Raw genomic sequence first — 18813 nt, 5'->3', positions numbered from 1 at the left:
CCTCCGCAATTGAGCTTACCATTTAATGAAAAAAAAAATTATTACGATTCTGCCCTGCCCATCTGCTCTGAGTCTGAACAGTCATAACTCTGCAACAAACATTTTAGCTTGTTCTTAAAAACTTTCATATAAATATACTGTAAGACTAAACTGAAGCAAGAGATTTTACACTTAGCCAAAACATTTTTTTTTCTCTCTATTCAACCAAATTAAGCATGTAACCAGTACACCTGCACTGTGAAGAGCCTGGTAAAAAGGCTCACACCCAAAAGAGTAGTTATGAGTTAAGAACATCCCCATTTTCATAGCAGACTAAATCTTGCTGCTTGTCCTATGACGACTAAGTATAAAACAAAGTCAGTTCTGCATAGCTGGGAAATGAAATACAAGGCTTGCTTGATAACATTTTTCTCTCATCAAGCTCTCTCGACAGGCAGCTCTGCTCTGACGCAGTGCTATTCACATAATGCAGCAGCAAAGTACAGCTGTGCACACAGATTAATTCTCTTAACTATACATACTCCCTCGAAGTTTCTTTCTTCCCTTTAAAAGGACTGTTCTTCAGCTTTGCCACTTAATGACTGAAAAATGTATCATCATTTCATGTACGAGGTTGTGGTTTAATATAAATTACACTGTAATCCTTTTGGAAATACTGGGATTTATCAAAGTGCAGAAGAATGCACAATACAAAACAGATTTCACTGCCTTAAAAACAGAGTGATTGAGCTGATGTTTCTGGGCCTGACTATGAGCCTAAAAAGAAGTTTCTGTTCTACTAGCCTGATTTCCACCACCCCCCCCAAACTCAAATATATACACCTTTCAACTAAAGTTAGGAGGAAACTGTTCGACCATTTTATGCATGTTAATTTCTTAACGTTACTATTCATTAGCTTCACGGTGTCTACATCAACCCATAATGATTGATTAAACCCCTATATGAAGTTTAAAAAACAATCCTAATTTTCTTAGAAATACATGGTTTGTTTTTGATGTGGAAAAACGCAATTTTCCCCAAACTGAAGATCTGCATTTTGCTTAGTATCTCTTTCCCTGCTATTACCTGACAACATGGCAGTAATAGATAGGACCTCATTAGAACAGTTGTAGTCACAACTTGCAATAACCATTTTAGCCAGTTGTGGGTCCAATGGAAATTCAGCCATCATGGATCCCAACTCAGTCAAGTCTCCATCATCATTTAAAGCAGCCAGATAATTCAAAAGCTCTAAGGCTCTCATCAGAGTTTCAGGAGCTGAAAGAAAAAAGTATTTAGGTAGGCATATTAATCAAACTGCTCTGAATAAGCAAAATTGAGGAAGCATACTACTATAAGCCATCTTATTTTTCATTCTCTGTTCAACTGACTTCCAAACACAAAATTGTTACCAAATTCAGTTTTATACATGCAAACATGAATAAGGGGCCATGGGGAGAATCCCATTAGAATAGCTCTTAACTGGATCAAAAGCTTTGAATATTTGAAGATTAGTGCTTTTCAAAATTCAGACAGCAGTGGCATTGTGAAATATTCAGTATCATAGTAATATCGCTTGCCCCCTCAACGCACTGATGTGTTTTCCATTGTTCCATACAAAACAGATCGATAGTCCTAAAATCTCAGCCATGTCAACTTTATATATCTAGTCTTTCACATATCTGAGCCTGTAAGAATGTTCTCTTAATACTGCATTCCTCACAGCGAGCATGTATTTCACCCACAAAGCAAAACAGAAGGAAATCCAAAAGCTATCATACATGCTGCACAGCACAAAGAATGCAATTGTTCTGTAGAGCTATTTAAAAGCTTACAGGTTATAATTATTTTTTTTATTTTACTGGGAAGAAAAACAACCAACTCTGATGTATTTATACATGACCGATCTACGGTTTTGATTAGCAATATAACCCATTTATTTTTAAAGTATATATGAGCATTTAACACTGTTAGAAAGGAGATGCACATTAACTTTATAGTTTGAGCCAAAACCATGTATTCAGCTTTAAAAATGCTAGCCAATTTAATTTGCATACAGTTGTTAACTGATGCACAATTAGAATGTATAATCGAGGCGATAAGTAAAAAAACCTCATCAAGTAATAGATTTTCTAATGCCCATAACTTTGTCTTATCCTCTGCACGTAAGGGGCATTCAGTAGATTCCTTGGTTCCATTAAAAGCTGTTATGCAGACAGAAACATAAAAAACTTGCTTTGATAAGACACAGAGCACTAAATTCCAGGATAAACAAGCGACATTCGTTATGGATTATAGTAAAAAAAGTGAATAAACATAAAAGAATTCATCCCACGTTGTTATATAAATGTTCACCAAAATAAAGATTTCAGAAGTCAAAACATAACACCTACAGTAGACAAGATAAAATAGAAACAGATACCTGGAGGATCCATAAAATCAAAGTGCACCAAATCATCTATACCAAGCTTCTTGAGCTGCAACACTACAGATCCTAAGTTAGACCTCAAAATTTCAGGGTATGTGTTGTCCTGGAGGGGAGGGAAAGAAAGAAAATTCAGAACACTTGTTCTTCCACTTTAAACTACACAAGCATTCAAATTCTGATTTTGTTTGGTAGCATGGCACTTGACTACCCACATCGACCAGATGTTCTTATACAGGCAGTCTAAAAAACGTAATCTTACCTGCATTTCAGTTTTGTAAGCCTTCTCTGTATAAAGCCTGAAGCATTTGCCTGGTCTAGTACGACCAGCACGGCCAGCTCGCTGCTGAGCAGAAGCTTTACTAATTGCAGTCACCAAGAGAGACTCCACTCTGATGCGAGGATTGTATACCTATTTGAAAGTGGAATCAGAGCAGGAAAGAAGGAAAAGAATGAGCACTGCTCATGGGTAAGACAACTATCTAAAAAAAACAAGACACAAACAAAAAAAACCCAAAACAAACAAAAAAAACCAAAACCCTGCTTTAAACTTATTTTCAAACACTGCTTCTGCCTAGGAAGTCAGAAGTTGTATGTATCTGAAAGAAGAAAAAAAAATTGGCTACAAAAGCCTCTGGATCAGTGACAGAACGCTTCAAATACAACTGTCTAGAGAACCACATTTACCTTTTATTCATTTGCTAACAACTACTCTTGCCAGGCTCCTTGTCCTCCTTAAGTGTGTGTATTTTTAGATAAGATTTTCATAGCAGAAGTGTGTCCAATGTGTTCTATAGAGTGCTAAACACACTCTTGATGCTCAAATAATTCCATGAAAAAAGTTGTCTTGATACAATTATAAGGTTGAATAATCATGTTCTAGAGGTCAGAAAAATCTAACATTAAGGTTGACCACAACTGTAAAAATCAGACTGATGACAAAGCAAGACTGTTTTTCAAGAGTACATGCAGACTGTCACAGTACAAAATATATGCTGCAATTTACTGTAAAAATTCCATTGCTGTCATACAAACAGCAGCCTTGCCAGCTCAATAGGGCTCATGGAAAGGAATATACTGTTAAAAAAAATTAAAAGGAGTAATCAGATAGTAGTTTCAGTTCTTTGGTCCATGTTTTAACACTATCCAGGTGTGAACAGATATAAAACATGTACAAAAACTTTCTTACTACAGAAGGTATTCTTCCAGTATAAGAACTACTTGTGGAAAAAAAACTCAGCCTAAACACTGATTGAAACTTGTGTATGAAGATGCATTGACTGTATTTACATTCTGCTGTATCTTTCATTTTGCAAAAATTTAAAAGGCTGACAATGTGTATGAGTATTAAAGGAAAAGTCTAAGTAGTCAAAGACAGTTATAATTAGCAAAAAACCTAAATGAAGATTAAAAGATTTGTATTTTATTCTTTCTTTAGTTATTGGCTTGACTGTAGCAATTCAGTTCCTCTGGACATCCCATAAAGTTCCAAGAAGCACAATACAAGCACAATGACTATCTTCAGGGCTGCAAAACTACATGATAAATACTGACAAAAAACAGTACTACCCTAGGTATCATTTCTCTCTTCTCATTTTAGTGATGGAGTTTTCTAAGCTAATATGACTTAAAAGAAGAGATGGCTTCTAGCACCATTTTCATTTACGTTCATATTATTTCTTGGTTTTACTTGAGCATTCTCAAGCACAGACACACAGTACAAGACCACCCTTCCTGAAGTATCTAGGAAATCCATAGTCCGGGCTAACTCTCAAAATTCTCACATTTCAATTTCTTGAAAATAAAATTCTTCTGCACTGCACAGTTTTGGACTGCTCTAGATATCTAAAGTTTGCAGATTCAGTGCAAGCCTACTGTAAGTTAAAAACAAAACAAAACCCAAAACAACCAAGGTTAAGGTTTCAATTGGGAAAAGACCTATGAATGTTTAAAAAGGGAAGAGTTACCCACACAAACCAGATTCCAGTGTCTTTTCTACTGTAAAGAAACAGAAAACGAAATAGTATTTACCTTCTGTTTTGCAAAGCCAGGATCAATCACAAACACAACACCATCTATTGTTAATGATGTCTCAGCAATATTAGTGGACACGACCACCTGCCGGAAAATAAAATAGTAAATGGAACTACTTCGCCCTGAAGATGAAGAGCTCTGATTCTGTCTCTGCACCAAGAATTTTCAGCAAACTTTCCTCCACTTCATCAATAACCACCAGACCTGTGCTCCAACACTTTTACAAGACAATCTGAAATCAACTGGATTAACTTCTATTGAGATCAGAGCAGTTTTTGTCCACTGTTTCTACTCCCCTATGTCTCTATTAACAATATAACAAATGTTACTTTTGAGAAAAAGAAACAGAAGAGCAAATATTTTCCTTAAAAAACTACAATTCAAAATTTTTCTCACATTGCTGATACAAAATGACAAGTTACACTGGATCCCTTTAACATCATGTGTTAATTCCAGCTTATTAACTTTTTTTAAAAGCCTAAACAGGGCAAACTGGTTAAATAATATTAAATCAAAGGTTATATAACTGTGCCAGCACAGTATGTTCTTTTACACTGTTTGGAATAAAGCAGTTATCGATACATTCCCGCTAAAATCCTGAACAATATGTATTTAATTTTTAAATTACCAGTTATTTAAACACCTTTACATATTTTTAAGGTTACATTCTTAAATTTTTATAAACTTTCTGAAGGTTAAGTCTCATGCAAAAAATTAAAGCAAAGGTGATATCCAAGTTCTGAGGCTTGATTTAATTTTATCATTTTAATTTTATGTCCAGAGATGCAGTGTAACAGTCTATAGATATCATTAGCTCTCATCCCAATAGCGACCACATTAAATCACGTTATTAGCAAGTTTAATCAGCTACCTCAGAAAGACCCAAAACCCATTCAAGCACTTCATCAAAACTACTTACCTTTCACCTCTTAAATTCAGAGCAGTCTGTCATCATTGTTTTCAGTTTAACAATTAGAATTTGAGAGACCCCTAACAATTTGTTCAGAATTACAATGAAGCCAGTGGCTGGACTAGATTGATAATCCTGCTGATGACTCTTCCTCCTAGCTGATCACTTTGCCAGTCAGCTACTTATTACTCTCAGCTTGTCTCTTCTTAAGTAGACTTAAGGCCTAAGCTTGCCAAAATACTACTATATTGAAAGCACTACTTCAGTGAAAAAAATTTAAAATTAATTTGGAATTACGGTGTTCCACCCTGAAACAACATGCTACTTAGAACTTCTTGAACACACAAAAAAAAATTCCCCATACACCTTTCATTCACAGGTAACCTGCAGATTAGTCAGATAAAAGCCATGAACATCAATGCAATTAACTGCTGACACAAAAGCATAATACATTTTTCCTAACACACCTGCAATTCATTAAATATGCAAATTAAACTAGCACTCCCATGTTAAAAGGCTAGTCGAACCACATTCAGTTTGCTGTTACAGAATATACCTTATTTAAAAGTCTCAGCTTTTTCCATATCTACTGACATATGGATGCATCCATACACAGAATCTTCAAATACCAATTACGGAGTGTCATGGTTTAAACCCTGCCAGCAGCTAAGCACCACGCAGCCACTCACTCACTTCCCCCCGCACCCAGTGGGATGGGGGAGCAAATTGGGAAAAGAAGTAAAACTCATGGGTTGAGATAAGAATGGTTTAATAGAACAGAAAAGAAGAAACTAATACTGATAACACTAATAAAATGACAACAGCAGTAAAAGGATTGGAATGTACAAATGATGCACAGTGCAATTGCTCACCACCCGCTGACCGATTGACACCCAGCTAGTCCCCAAGTGGCGATTCCCCACCCCCACTTCCCAGTTCCTAAACTAGATGTGACATCCCATGGTATGGAATACACCGTTGGCCAGTTTGGGTCAGCTGCCCTGGCTGTGTCCCGTCCCAACTTCTTGTGCCCCTCCAGCTTTCTCGCTGGCTGGGCATGAGAAGCTGAAAAATCCTTGACTTTAGTCTAAACACTACTGAGCAATAACTGAAAACATCAGTGTGTTATCAACATTCTTCACATACTAGGAAGACAGTTAACTCTATCCCAGCTGAAACCAGGACACAGAGCAGTGTCAAAAGGTTTTGGTCCCGCTTTTAATCACCAGTTTCTATCAGGACACTCAATACTGTTAGTATACTTAGTCCACAAAAGGTCCAGCAACTTCACTTGTACTTGCATTTGCATAACTTGTTGTGTACGATTCAAGTATTTTCCAAAGGTAGAAGGAAAAAGTTCTTTACACAGTGGATTGTGTTGTACATACAGATCTCATTTGTTAATGTCACATTACTTAGAAGCCATAATTACTGAATGTAAACACACACGAAATTTAAGAAAAAACCTGAGGAAGTTACGCTACATCTTTCAAGCCTAAATCAAAGTATGAAGTTACTTGGAAAGCAAACAAGTAATATTAATGCTAAGCTACATAAAATAATAAATTACACCTAATTACCTTTAACTGCAGTTTTGCAATTACTGAAATGGTTACATTAAAAAAGTTTAAGTATCAGATTAGGAGTTCGAGACACCAAAGAGTTTTAGAGATTAATTTGAACAAGTTACTTTGACTATTAAAATATACATAGTATCTATTTTTATAAATTTATCTATATTGCACGTGTATTGACTAGTAATGCTTAAGACTCCTGAAGCAGAAAATAGAACACAGTTTGGAAAGAAGGGATAAGATAGGAAAGCAGAGTAGAAAGGCTCCTTGTTAAGTCAACTTCATCTTCCTCCCCAGTATAAATTAAATACTCTGATTAACAGTAACTAGTAAATGCATTTTTTGTCTTTAATCTTAAGCTTTCCTGCTATAACAGCTAGTCTTGCCTAGCACATCTAAGAGGACAAAAAAAGTGCTAAGTTACCAAGCTGTATCAGTACTAGCTGTTACCATCACTACTACTGCAAGTTGCCACGCAACTTCCAGTATCTTCCTTTCTTTCTCAAAGTTAAAGCTCAGGAGATACTTATTCAGATACTGCAAGCCCTTCACTTAAGTTTTTACGACCATTAGATCCTTTGAAGTGATTCAGACCTCCTGCTAGCTCGCTCTCCTCAGCAGTTCTAAAAACTAGGTTGAACTCCCACAGGACACTGTGTGAGAGCAGACATTTTGTAAGATAGTGGAGGCACAGCAACACATGATCTTACTTTACATATCTTGATCACTACAACTAACAAACTAAAACAACATTTAAACACATTTACAATACACAGACACACTTTCACTCATTACTAAATTTGTTATGGAGCTAAAAACCAAAATACAGAAGCCAGAACATTTCAGCCAAAGCAGGCAGAGAGGAAAAGTGGTCTTTTTATATTAAAAACAAAACCAACCACACCCATACCACACACACCACAAGATAATGGCTTTATAGGTCTGAATCAGTTGCTTACGTGTTTTGTGCTTGCTTTTGCCTAGAGTTGATATCTTTCCAGAGTGACAATTTTTCTTGTAGCTTAATAGTTGCTACACTGAGAGTGTCTTCTTCTTAGACACTAGTACTGGGCTTTGTCAGTTCAACGTAATGAAAGCTACACACTGCATCTGTTATCCTCTTATCAAGAAAACCAGAAACCACCTATTTTGAAGTGCACAGTTTTAAACATGAATAAAAATTTAATGAAATACACAGCTATCACTTTTTATTAATCACTGAACAGCAATTTAATTCATTTAAGTCATTGCTAACACAATCTTGTTGCAGCATTAGTTTCATGATTTCAGATTGAATGCTTTCTGCAATCAACTTCAATAGGAGAGGATCATTTCATTAAATTTATTAAGTGATTTATTATTCCAGAACACTAGAAAGTTGTCAGTAATATTCTACATGCATTGTACTGCACAAAAAAAGCAAATAATCAAGGAACAAACCCTGTGTAGAACAGATAGTATGATTCAGCTTTGACCTCCAAAATCTTAACTTTGTGATCACTACAGTTTCATGTAGCATTAGTTTAACTTGAGAAAGCTCTATTAAGACTCCTTTGAAGTGTTCAGTTTTAGAGAAATAATCACATAGTTTCTAATGTGGTTTATATGAACATCTGGGAATTGAACTATTAATTTTATGAAGAACATTCACTAGTGCCATTTCATGTTTTTCAGTTTCTCAATCCATTTTGCCCAATGAAAGAACCTAGATTCCTTGCTTACTACTACAGAAAACACAAACCTCTAACTTCAACATACTTGTTTTAACTTGTACCTTCTCATAAACCTGAAAAAACAGACAAAACCTGCCTGATAACATCCCTTGAAGAGATGGGGGGGGGGGAGGAGGGAGGGAGGGATTGTTTTTGAGCATTGTGTTATTGTGTTGGTTTTTTGTTGCTTTGTTTTGTTTTTTTTTTTTTTTTTGTTTAAACAAAATGGACTATCTCAGAGTAATTACTTAGAGGGAAAAATCCCATCCTTCCCCATAAATCACATGGTTGTCAAATTCAGTATTTAATCTGACTTACCGTATTTCACATAAGAAACTTAAATGAATGCCACTCTGTTCAGTCAAATCAAATTGTTACTAAAAGATTCTGGCCTTAAGAGATGGAAGCCAGAATTTTGAACTGCACTGAGAAACAAGCTCCAAGTTATCTAAAAATTTTAGTGTGATAAAATACTAAGGCTTCATCAAAAAAAACTTCTACTTGTTGCTGTCCAAATATACTTTAAACAGCTGAAACTCATACTTAATTGCCCACACAACTGTGAGTAGCTAGTTACTGAACAGCATACTAAAACAGCATACTATTTACCTTTCTTCCTATTGCTCCGTTTTGTTTTTTTGGTGGGGGAGGTTCAAAAATCCTTTGCTGTTGCTGTGGAGGAAGGGTGGAATACAATGGAATGATTTTGATGTCACCAACTTCAGGGCCTAAATCATCAATTTCACGTTTTATCCTCTTGCAAGCCTCATCAATCTCCTGCAAAAGAAAAACAGTCGTTAAAAGAGAACTCCATGAAAGAGTTCATCTTATTTTAGAGTGTCTTATAACATTAGGTCTATACCCTAAAAAAACCAATTAGAATAACTTCTACTTTAAAAAAATAAAATTTAAAAAAAATAAAAAAATCACAGTGCTTACTGAGTTTGCAATTGAATTTCCACAGTATTTCAAGATGCTTCAGCTTCTATACTCTAATGAACAGCCTAATTTGCATTCAACATCCTTTTTCTTTTAGTCATGTTTCCTAATTAATTCTCTACAAATTGTACGAAAATTGAAATCTCTCACCCTGGAATATTAAACTGCACTCATGACCTTTTCAATTTTCACAATCTAGAAGAAATTGATGTGCAAGATATTTAAAATAAGCCAATTAAGCTTTAATGTCACGTATCACTAATGCAATTATATGGAAGATTTGCTTCATTGTACCTAATGAGAACAAACACCTTTACAATATAAACATGGATGCTCAAAACCAAACCTCTCAATCCAGTGTTTCAGATTTTACTTTAAAATTAAATGAAATCCCGTTTAAGCTTAAGAAAAGTCAGTGAAATACTCTGAAGATGAGAAAGCTTTTTCATGCCTTTTTTACCTCTATTTTCTACAGTATTTGCTAGCCTATTTTCTGACTAGTTTACCATACAAAAAAGCCCCATCATTTATAATTCCATTTAATTTTAAAACAGCTACATTTAAGTCAGCTAGGTGACCCACAGTTATGAGAAGATTTAATGAAAATTAAAGTGCACAGAACTTCAGGTTAATGAGTAACACAATTCATTAACTTCAACTTAAAAATTACAAGAGTCTCCACTGGTATAACTAACAGGCAGGCTTACCAACTACTGATATTCCAGCTGAACCACTGATGGGAGAATGAAGTCATCATGACAAGCAACAGTAGGCAAAAGCAAAAAATGGCTACAGAGGCCAGACCTCCCTTATCACAAATAATTCACCAGCCTGAAGCTGAAGTGATGCTTAAGACCCTCAAAAAAATACACAGAACAGGTTAATCTAAAGGCTCTGTAAAATTACTGCTTTAAACTGTAATTAAAAAAGCAAAAGCAGACTCCTTTTTAGAAACCATAAATTCAGATAGATCCTCAAACAAATCTGTGTCTTTTTCATTTGTTCCTAAAGAGACTTTTAAGTTTTCCGCACAACTGTATTGAATATGTTTTAAAGAAGCACAGACAATACAAAATTCATGTTCTGTATTGATCAGCATATATAATTAAGGTAAGAATGGCAAAATGAAGGCTCTTCCTCTTTGATGTCAAAGAGCTCTTTAGTAGTAAGTCTAATGCTTTCTGGTACTATCTTGCCAATTTGAATGAACTGCAGATATTTACAAAAAACCTTTTAAACAAAGGTGCACTTTGCCAACAAATCCAACACACCCTTCATAAAATGCAAGAGGCATACAAGAAACTGAGCTGGAATGCCCCCTACTGGTTTATTAACAGAGAATGAATTTCTTTACACAGATGTCAGTATCTGGTCTTCTGCTGATAAACCCCTTTAAGATTCAGTCATAGCCTCCCAGTGAAAAGGAAAAACCTAACTTAATTGACAGATCATACACAGTAGGTCAGTAAGTTAATATTTTAACAGTGGTGTCTACGTAAAGACAATATGTTAAAGTAAATAGTTTACTAACTAGGCAGTGACACTCCCTCTCAAATTTGTACCCAAAGTCTTGACAAGCTGATACTTGGGCCTGTTAAATATTTAATACAAAATTAGACTGTATCTTTCAAAAAAACCCCACAAGCCAAATGCTAAAAGAAAAATACAGCACAGACCTTAGTTCCCGATCTGAAGGTCACTAGATTGTTTCATGGAATTTGAGCAGATTACACTGTGTAACTGGGAAAGCTCTGATACTGGACAGGATGCTTAACCTTCAACAATAAAGACTAGAGACTCCAGGACAGTTATAAGACTTAAGAGACAGTAAAATATAAGCAGTGATAAATGAAAGCACTACACTCTTCAGGCCACGTGTTCACAGCCACCTATCATCTTGCAGAAGAGATCAAAGTGGTGTTTCTCCCTAGAGTTTCCCAATGTAGTTTCAAAGTATCCCTACTCAGGACTCATTAAAACAGTTCAACATAGAGATGACAAGTGCATATATAACCATTACTCTCTGCAGATTTGCAGAGGTAACTGCAGACCTCTCATCATAAACTGCTGAAAGAAGGATGCAAGTCACCAAGAGCCACTGCCACTCATCTAAAGACAGTAAAAGAGAATTCTTTAGTATCTAAATGTTTTAATTAAAAAAAAAAAAGGGGGGGAAGGGGGGGGCGAGTTTCCTTTTATTTATCATGCTGGCAGAAAACAGTATCTTTACTTCAACTGTATCCACAACCACCCTCCAAATCCAGCAGACAACTAAAACTGGTATCCCAAAGTACACCATCTAGAAGGAATATGCGTAGTAAGAATAGTTTGAAAGTATTAAGGATTCATTTAAGTGTTAAAGATTCATTTGTATCACATGAAAACATTTAAGTCTGGAAATACAGTTGAAGCCACAATCCTAATATCAATCCTCTGAAGATTCAGCAAGTCTAATTCAATAGTCCCAACTTACTAAAGTATGAAAGGCCTTTTAAAAAAAAAAACAAAAAACAACCCCACACATTTAAATATTTGCACACAATCTACTCCAAATCCATTATAAAACCCCCTGAAGACAGATTATTCCATCAACCCACATGTAAGAGGAGGTTTTTCTTCTTGGAGGGAAAAGCAGGAAGGTAGAGTGAACTTGCCTTGTATTTAGATTATGCCTGCAAAACTCCTCAGAGCCCTATCACACTAACTACTTGAGACAGTGGGTACCAGGGTACTGGAAGCAGGAACAGACACAAGATCAAGTAGCCACAGTTAGAGCCATGACTGCCCAGTGCATCAGCACAAAGACCTGCTTCAGAATTAATCAAAAGAAGAAAGTAGGCCTAACATGCAAAAAGTGTGAGGTTTGGACAATGCTGAAGTTACTGGATTGAACTTGATCCTAGATCCTCACAAAACTAAAGACTTCTTAGAAGTATTATTTGAGAAACATTTCTCAGTAAAACTGCAGGCAATGAAATTGTCTGTCGGTGCACTCATTCTAAAAAGAGCCAACTACCAAAACGTAAACAGCAAACAGACCACAAAAAGCAGAAAGGTTACATGCTAGCTAAAATGCTCATTTATCTCAAGCTGTAAGTGCCACATAGACTCAACATATTTATACTTTATAACACCTAGTCATCAGAATTGTCCCAGACAGTCTATTACATACTTTAAAGTTTCCAAAAACTTCTTGCTTAATCCAATCAAAATGGATTAACAATATACATACGGTATCTATAGCTCAGCTGCAACACTATGGAAACTAGAATCAAGCAGCAGTCAAGAAGTCTACAGTAGTACACTTTGAGTATTAATGTGGAGCCCTGAACATTCTTCCACACCGCCAACAGCATATGCCATTCTCCTTGGAAAAGCTCCAAAGACTGACAAGAATCAGCACCGAGAAAATACTGCTCTTCATGGATATACTAGTTACCAAGGATGTAATGGGGTGGCAAGTATTTTTCAACCAGGAAAACCAAAGTCATCTCAACATCCAAGTGAGAGAGTCAACAATTTGTATTTTGTACCTACAGCCAATAAAGACAGTTTACAAAAGGAAAAAAGCAGTAACCAGGAAAATTTAATCAAGATTATTATTAAATCACATTTCAGCTAATTTAAATGGTATTCCTTCCAAGAAATTGGTACGATTAAGGCTGGTTCTACACACAATCCTGAGCAGGCTGCTTGCTTTCCAAATGACTGCTAGACAACAGGCAGGATTTAGAGTACCTGTCAAATTAGGTGGATTCCATTCAGGAGCTTAAGTATCAGAAAGCAATTCTGAGACACCAAAAAGCATCAGGATTTCAACAGGAACTTCCCTTGTGCCACAAATTCTAGCAAGACTTAAGTCTGTATGGGAACCGATGCTTAACAGTGTCTTGTTTAGAAAATAAAGCAAGAACAGGGTGCACAGTTTCCCTGACTTATTAGAAAACAGTAGTACAGCCATCTATATTTTCACATAACAGTAAGTAAGTTACTTATGCCTCCTGAATCTGACAGGATTTTTACTCCATCTTAACCTACTTTTCCAAAGAAAAGGCAGGCTGATGACTAGTGCCAAAAAAAAAAACACACCAAAAACCAAAAAAACCCAAACCACCCAAACCCACACACACCCTTGGATGCAGTACTTTTTATTCTTCTCACTGACACTGTGTTTCTGTGCAGCTAGAAATGCAAAGATCCACCAGACCACAGGGAAACTCAAAGTTTGAAGCCCATTGACAAAAGGAGTCATGAATTCTCAGAATGCCGGAATTGGTGCTTATATTCCATTTTAGCATCCTCTGGATGGGAACATCTCTCTTCATATCAAGCTCAAGAAATTAAAACAACAGTGCTTTATTTTACCTTTCCCATGGCAGACCAATAGATCTGCAAGTGAAATAACTGGTTATATTAAATGATTCACACTGACACCGAGCATAACTTTTGCTCCAGTGAAATACAGTGAGAAAACTTCATCTAACCTTGCATAACTACACATACAAGTAGTCAAAAGCCAAAGCAGCAGTCCTGAGTCACATGCACTCACCCAGGAACAGTGTCAAATATTATAGTAACAGTACACAAAACATGCACACACTTTGAAAAAGGTTACACATCTTAAAGTATGGACAAAGAAAACAAGAGAGCTATAGGTGCTTTTCAGGCCTTAAGTAGGTGTATTTAATGCTTCAGGTTGTGGTCATAATTAAGTATTCCAAAGCACTTTTAACCATTCAGTGAGAGAAACATATTCAATGTCACCTGGAGATATTTCACAGCTAAAATTGCTGGACTGCAACTGTGCAAACAGACCTGGCTGCATTTACTCTTTGTACAATGAGTATTGAATGCTGCTCTCTGGTCAACAGCCTCTTACTACTTTGCAACACTTAAACAAACCACGGAAAGCACTAGCTGCAGGTTAATTTCTTTAATGCTCAAGATTATATTTTCACAGTCTGCCCCTTTGTCTTCCATCTCTCTCACACTGCCCAGTAATACTTCAATCCCTCATCCCAGAACATGCAGAAAAACTACTTCAGCTACAAGACAGAGGGTAGAGTTGAATTCCTATCCTTCTATGTAAAACTAAATCATTTTTTCTTCTATCACCATTAATAGTGCTGAAGTTTCCTTTTTATCCCTTATTGCAGAAAGTATATATAAAATCTTCCACACTGCTCAAAAGACAGCATAGGAAGGGGACAAAAGGAAGGTTTCCCAAGAAGCCTGGGAAGACACAATGAAAAGCTATCAGTACTTGAAACCAAGAGGGACAGAACTGATAGCTTTCTATGGCTTAACTTCAAGAGTACCACTTACAGGACTAACACTTAAATCCCACCCAACCTCTCCCTTCTCTTTGATTTGTATTAGTAAATACTAACAAGACTGAAAATGTGAACAGGACTTAGTATTACTAAGTAATATTTAGCAATACTCTTTTTTCTAAAATTGCACTTTTGAAAGCCTTATCATAGAAAAATCTAGGTATGACTTTTAAACATGGTCTGTGCCAGTTTAATTTAGAAACATGTTGGTTCCTCAGGCTCTGTGTCAGAGCATACAGCAAAGACAGACACCAGGTTGGAAGGGACCTCAAGGATCATCTGGTCCAACCTTTCTTTGCAAAAGCAGGGTCTCGACAAGATGGCCCAGTACTCTGTCAAGCCAAATCTTAAAAGCGTCCATTGTTGGGGAATCCATCACTTCCCCAGGGAGATTATTCCAATGGCTGATTGTTCTCATTGTGAAAAATTCTCCTCTTGTGTCCAGTTGGAATCTCCTCAGGAGGACCCTGCATCCATTACCCCTTCTCTTTGCAATGAGACTCCTTGTAAAAAGGGAGTCTCCATCTTCTTTCTAGCCACCCTTTAAATACTGGAACATGGTGATAAGAGCTCTCCTAAGCATTCTTTTCTCAAGGCTGAACAAACCCAGTTCTCATATGGCAAGCTTCCCAGTCCTTTGATAATCTTTGTGGCCCTAAATTACTGAGTTAAATTGTTCCCACTAAGCTAACAATCCAATAACCTGAATTTCCTTCCCTTTTGTTTGTGTGCAGGACCCATCCCTGCTGCCATGGATAAGGCTTGAAATTACACTGATACTAAAAAGCAGTTACCAAACAATCGACCGCAAGTTACCCTGAGCCACCAAAGTACTTGAAGTGCTGGCATTCATTCTCCCTCACAGGCCAAACTGGTATATGTAAACATCCATTTAACTTGCTGGTCAGGCTCCACTCAATCTCAAGATCTAAACTGTATCATTATCTTTAGAAAAAGTGTTTCTACAGAAAGATGGGGACTAGTGATGTCATTTTAAGCACATTTAATGGAACAATTCTAGCACTTGGCATGCAAAACAGAATTCAATGATTTTGTGAACATGATCCTTGGGAACCTTATTTCAGAAACCCTTTCTTCAGTTGACCCTGTATTAGAAGCACTTACAAAGAATCTCAAGAGTTGAGCAAAACTTCCAAGACTGCTCCAGTTAGAACATTAAAATCTTTTAAATAGGCGATGACAAGTCTTATCTACAGCAGATCAGCTGCTACACTACAGACAGACTTAGCTTCACCTTGGATAACTGAGTCAAGTAGACATTAACTGTGAAACCCTGAAGGAAACTAATGCCAAAAAAGTATAAGGCAGTTTTATCTTGTGAAAATGATTACACGGGGCGGGGGGGGGGGGGGGGGGGGGGGGGGGGGAACTAAATGCATAAATAAAAAGTACTTCCCAAATCAGAAATATTTGGCAGACACCTTAACCTTCCCTCTTATCTTTTGAGTTCCTATCACAGACAGGGGCACTGCCAGCCACATCTGGCTTTGACAACCTGAACCTTCTAGAAATTTTATCTTTGTCCTTAAAACTGCATGGAACCTCAATAATTTCCCTTTCTTCCTCCACTAATGAAAGCAAACTGCTACAAGCTAAAATGAGGAAACAACAATAAAAAGGAGTGGTCCCAAGAGCTGCACCATTTCAAAAGATATTCTGAATACAAATTCAGAGAAACAAAACTTTGTAAAATGATGTACTTGGACAAAAAACGTCATCCATGGAACAAGTCAACACTTGACCATAACTGAGAACTGCTCTGTCAACAAGTAAAAAATGAAATTGTCTCAGCATGATTCCTGTATTCAGGATCTTTTTGAAATATTGAATATTGACATCATCTCAAATGAAGAGCAAAAAAAACCTTCCTCCCTTTAGCACTTGAACACAATTAATAGTTACTCTTCTTTCAGTTTATGCTCCCCAACTCCTCAATACTTTACATTCAAGGCTAAACAGGACAACCTGTGTTCACTGCAGCCCAGTACACTTACTGCCTTAACCTCACCCAGTCACTACAACCAAGACTAAAAGTATCATCAATTTTTATTTCAATTTCCTCATAAGAAAGGAGATTGCTATTTTCCTTCACAGTTTCAAAGCTTAACCACTCTCACTGTAATGAAAAAAGTGTACCTTTAACACATTCTCTTTTACAAAAGATTCTACCAAAAGTGTTTTGCAACTCTTTTCTACACCAACATCAGTTTTACCAACATAACTTTAAACCTTTTTGGAACACTGACACCAGAACTTCACAGCAACATTTTTCAGTATATTTATCTACAATCAAGAACAACAGTGCTGATCTGTACTTCAAATCTCCAGATGCAGCCTGGATTCTTCCTCCTAAATGTATACTTCCTCCTAAATGTGTAACAATGTATTTGGCTCTATGGAGAAAAGGGTATTGGGGTGACAGAGAATACACTTTCCATTTGTGCCTAGGTCACTAAAATATGCAAGTCAGATCTCTACAGTTTCTGTATTATCATTTCTGCCTCCCCCACCCCACAAGTTTCATCTGTAAGGATTTTACACCTACTTGCAGATTACTGATCTTAATGGACTGTGAAATCTAATACTGTTTCAGCAGAACTCCAGTAGACAATAAACCAGCTATCTCCGAGATCTGCAGGTGAGCCAGTCTCGAGACATTTAAAGTCAAGTTTAACAATTGTGTATCTATACAACTAGACTACCAAATTTGTAATCTCAGTGACTGAGAACAAGTTTGACAAAACCTATTACGAAAGGCACGCTGACAGAAATATAATTATACTTTTTCCTTGTGAACAGAATTCCCTGTCAGTTTCCAACTTTGCCTATAACTGACCTCAGGCAACCTGGCTTACATTTACCCAGGTTATCCCCTTTTTGAATATTAACATGAAACATGAACATTATTTCCATCTTCTGGAATCTCCCTGATATACCAGGGTAGGGGTTTTGTTTTAAAAAAAAATAAATCAACAGATGAGCTCTTCTCCTTACAGCAACTGTGGGACAAGTCCAATTCGAAATGTTTATCCCTAATAAATGTTGCTTTTAAAATATCCTTTTGTTACTAATGGACTGAAAAGCAGTTCATGCAACAATCATATACTTTTGCCCCTTTCAGGATTCAGGAAAGAAGTTTTTATTGAACACTTATTTCTGTACCATTAACAACAATTTTTTTCTTCATCCAGCAACAAGCTTATACAATCAAGACATTTCCAAATGTATTTAAACTTTTTATTTTGGGGCCTGACAACACAGAATCTTCCCTAGTATCTCCAGGTTCCATCACCAGTGCTGTCTTAATTAATCTGTACTAATTAACCACTATCCATCTTATTGCCCATATAGAATTACTTCAGGTTCAGTGGCAAGTGAAAGCAGTAGCCAGTAAGGACCCTTATTCTGCCTTAGACCACTGCAATTACTCCTTATTTGAAACCTCTTAAACTCAAAACAGTTCACACTTGCATGGTTCCACTTAAAACATCTTCCCTTTATGTAACTTCATTTGGCTTTGTGACAAGAAAATCAAATCATCATGCACCCTGTTTTCCAGAATCCAGAAGAACTACAATGCATTTTTGCCCAGCAAAAATCAATGGCAAAACTCGAGCTACTAAGTCTACTGAACTCAAACCACATAGTGGTAGTGGTACCTAGAGCACACTCTCCAGTTCTTGAGATTACAGTAGGTCCTATCACTCTAGATTCAACAGTAACACACGCATAAACTGTATCATGAGGCTCAAAAAGAGGCCCCAAAACATTATGAATCAAAATGGATATAACACTTCAAAGCTTCTCTACAGAAGCCAAACCAGACTTCAATTTGATGCTAGTTAAATTCAGACTAGCTCCAGGCAAAGCCACTCCAGTGCCCTG

General features: G+C 36.6%; 1 protein-coding gene across 1 annotated transcript in view; it reads right to left on the bottom strand.

Annotated features, from left to right (window-relative positions):
* DHX15 (DEAH-box helicase 15) overlaps positions 1-18813 on the bottom strand; it is a 47651-nt gene that overhangs the window by 13646 nt on the left and 15192 nt on the right. The window contains exons 6-10 of the mRNA XM_049795287.1: positions 9245-9412; positions 4437-4523; positions 2668-2817; positions 2403-2511; positions 1067-1258 (exon numbers count right to left, since the gene is read on the bottom strand). Of these exons, the coding sequence (XP_049651244.1) occupies positions 1067-1258; positions 2403-2511; positions 2668-2817; positions 4437-4523; positions 9245-9412 (706 nt within the window). The remainder of the gene's footprint in view (positions 1-1066; positions 1259-2402; positions 2512-2667; positions 2818-4436; positions 4524-9244; positions 9413-18813) is intronic.

This window comes from Accipiter gentilis, chromosome 3 (assembly GCF_929443795.1).
Source record: "Accipiter gentilis chromosome 3, bAccGen1.1, whole genome shotgun sequence".
Taxonomy (NCBI): Eukaryota; Metazoa; Chordata; class Aves; order Accipitriformes; family Accipitridae; genus Astur; species Astur gentilis.
This window is presented reverse-complemented; position numbering and strand designations above follow the sequence as displayed.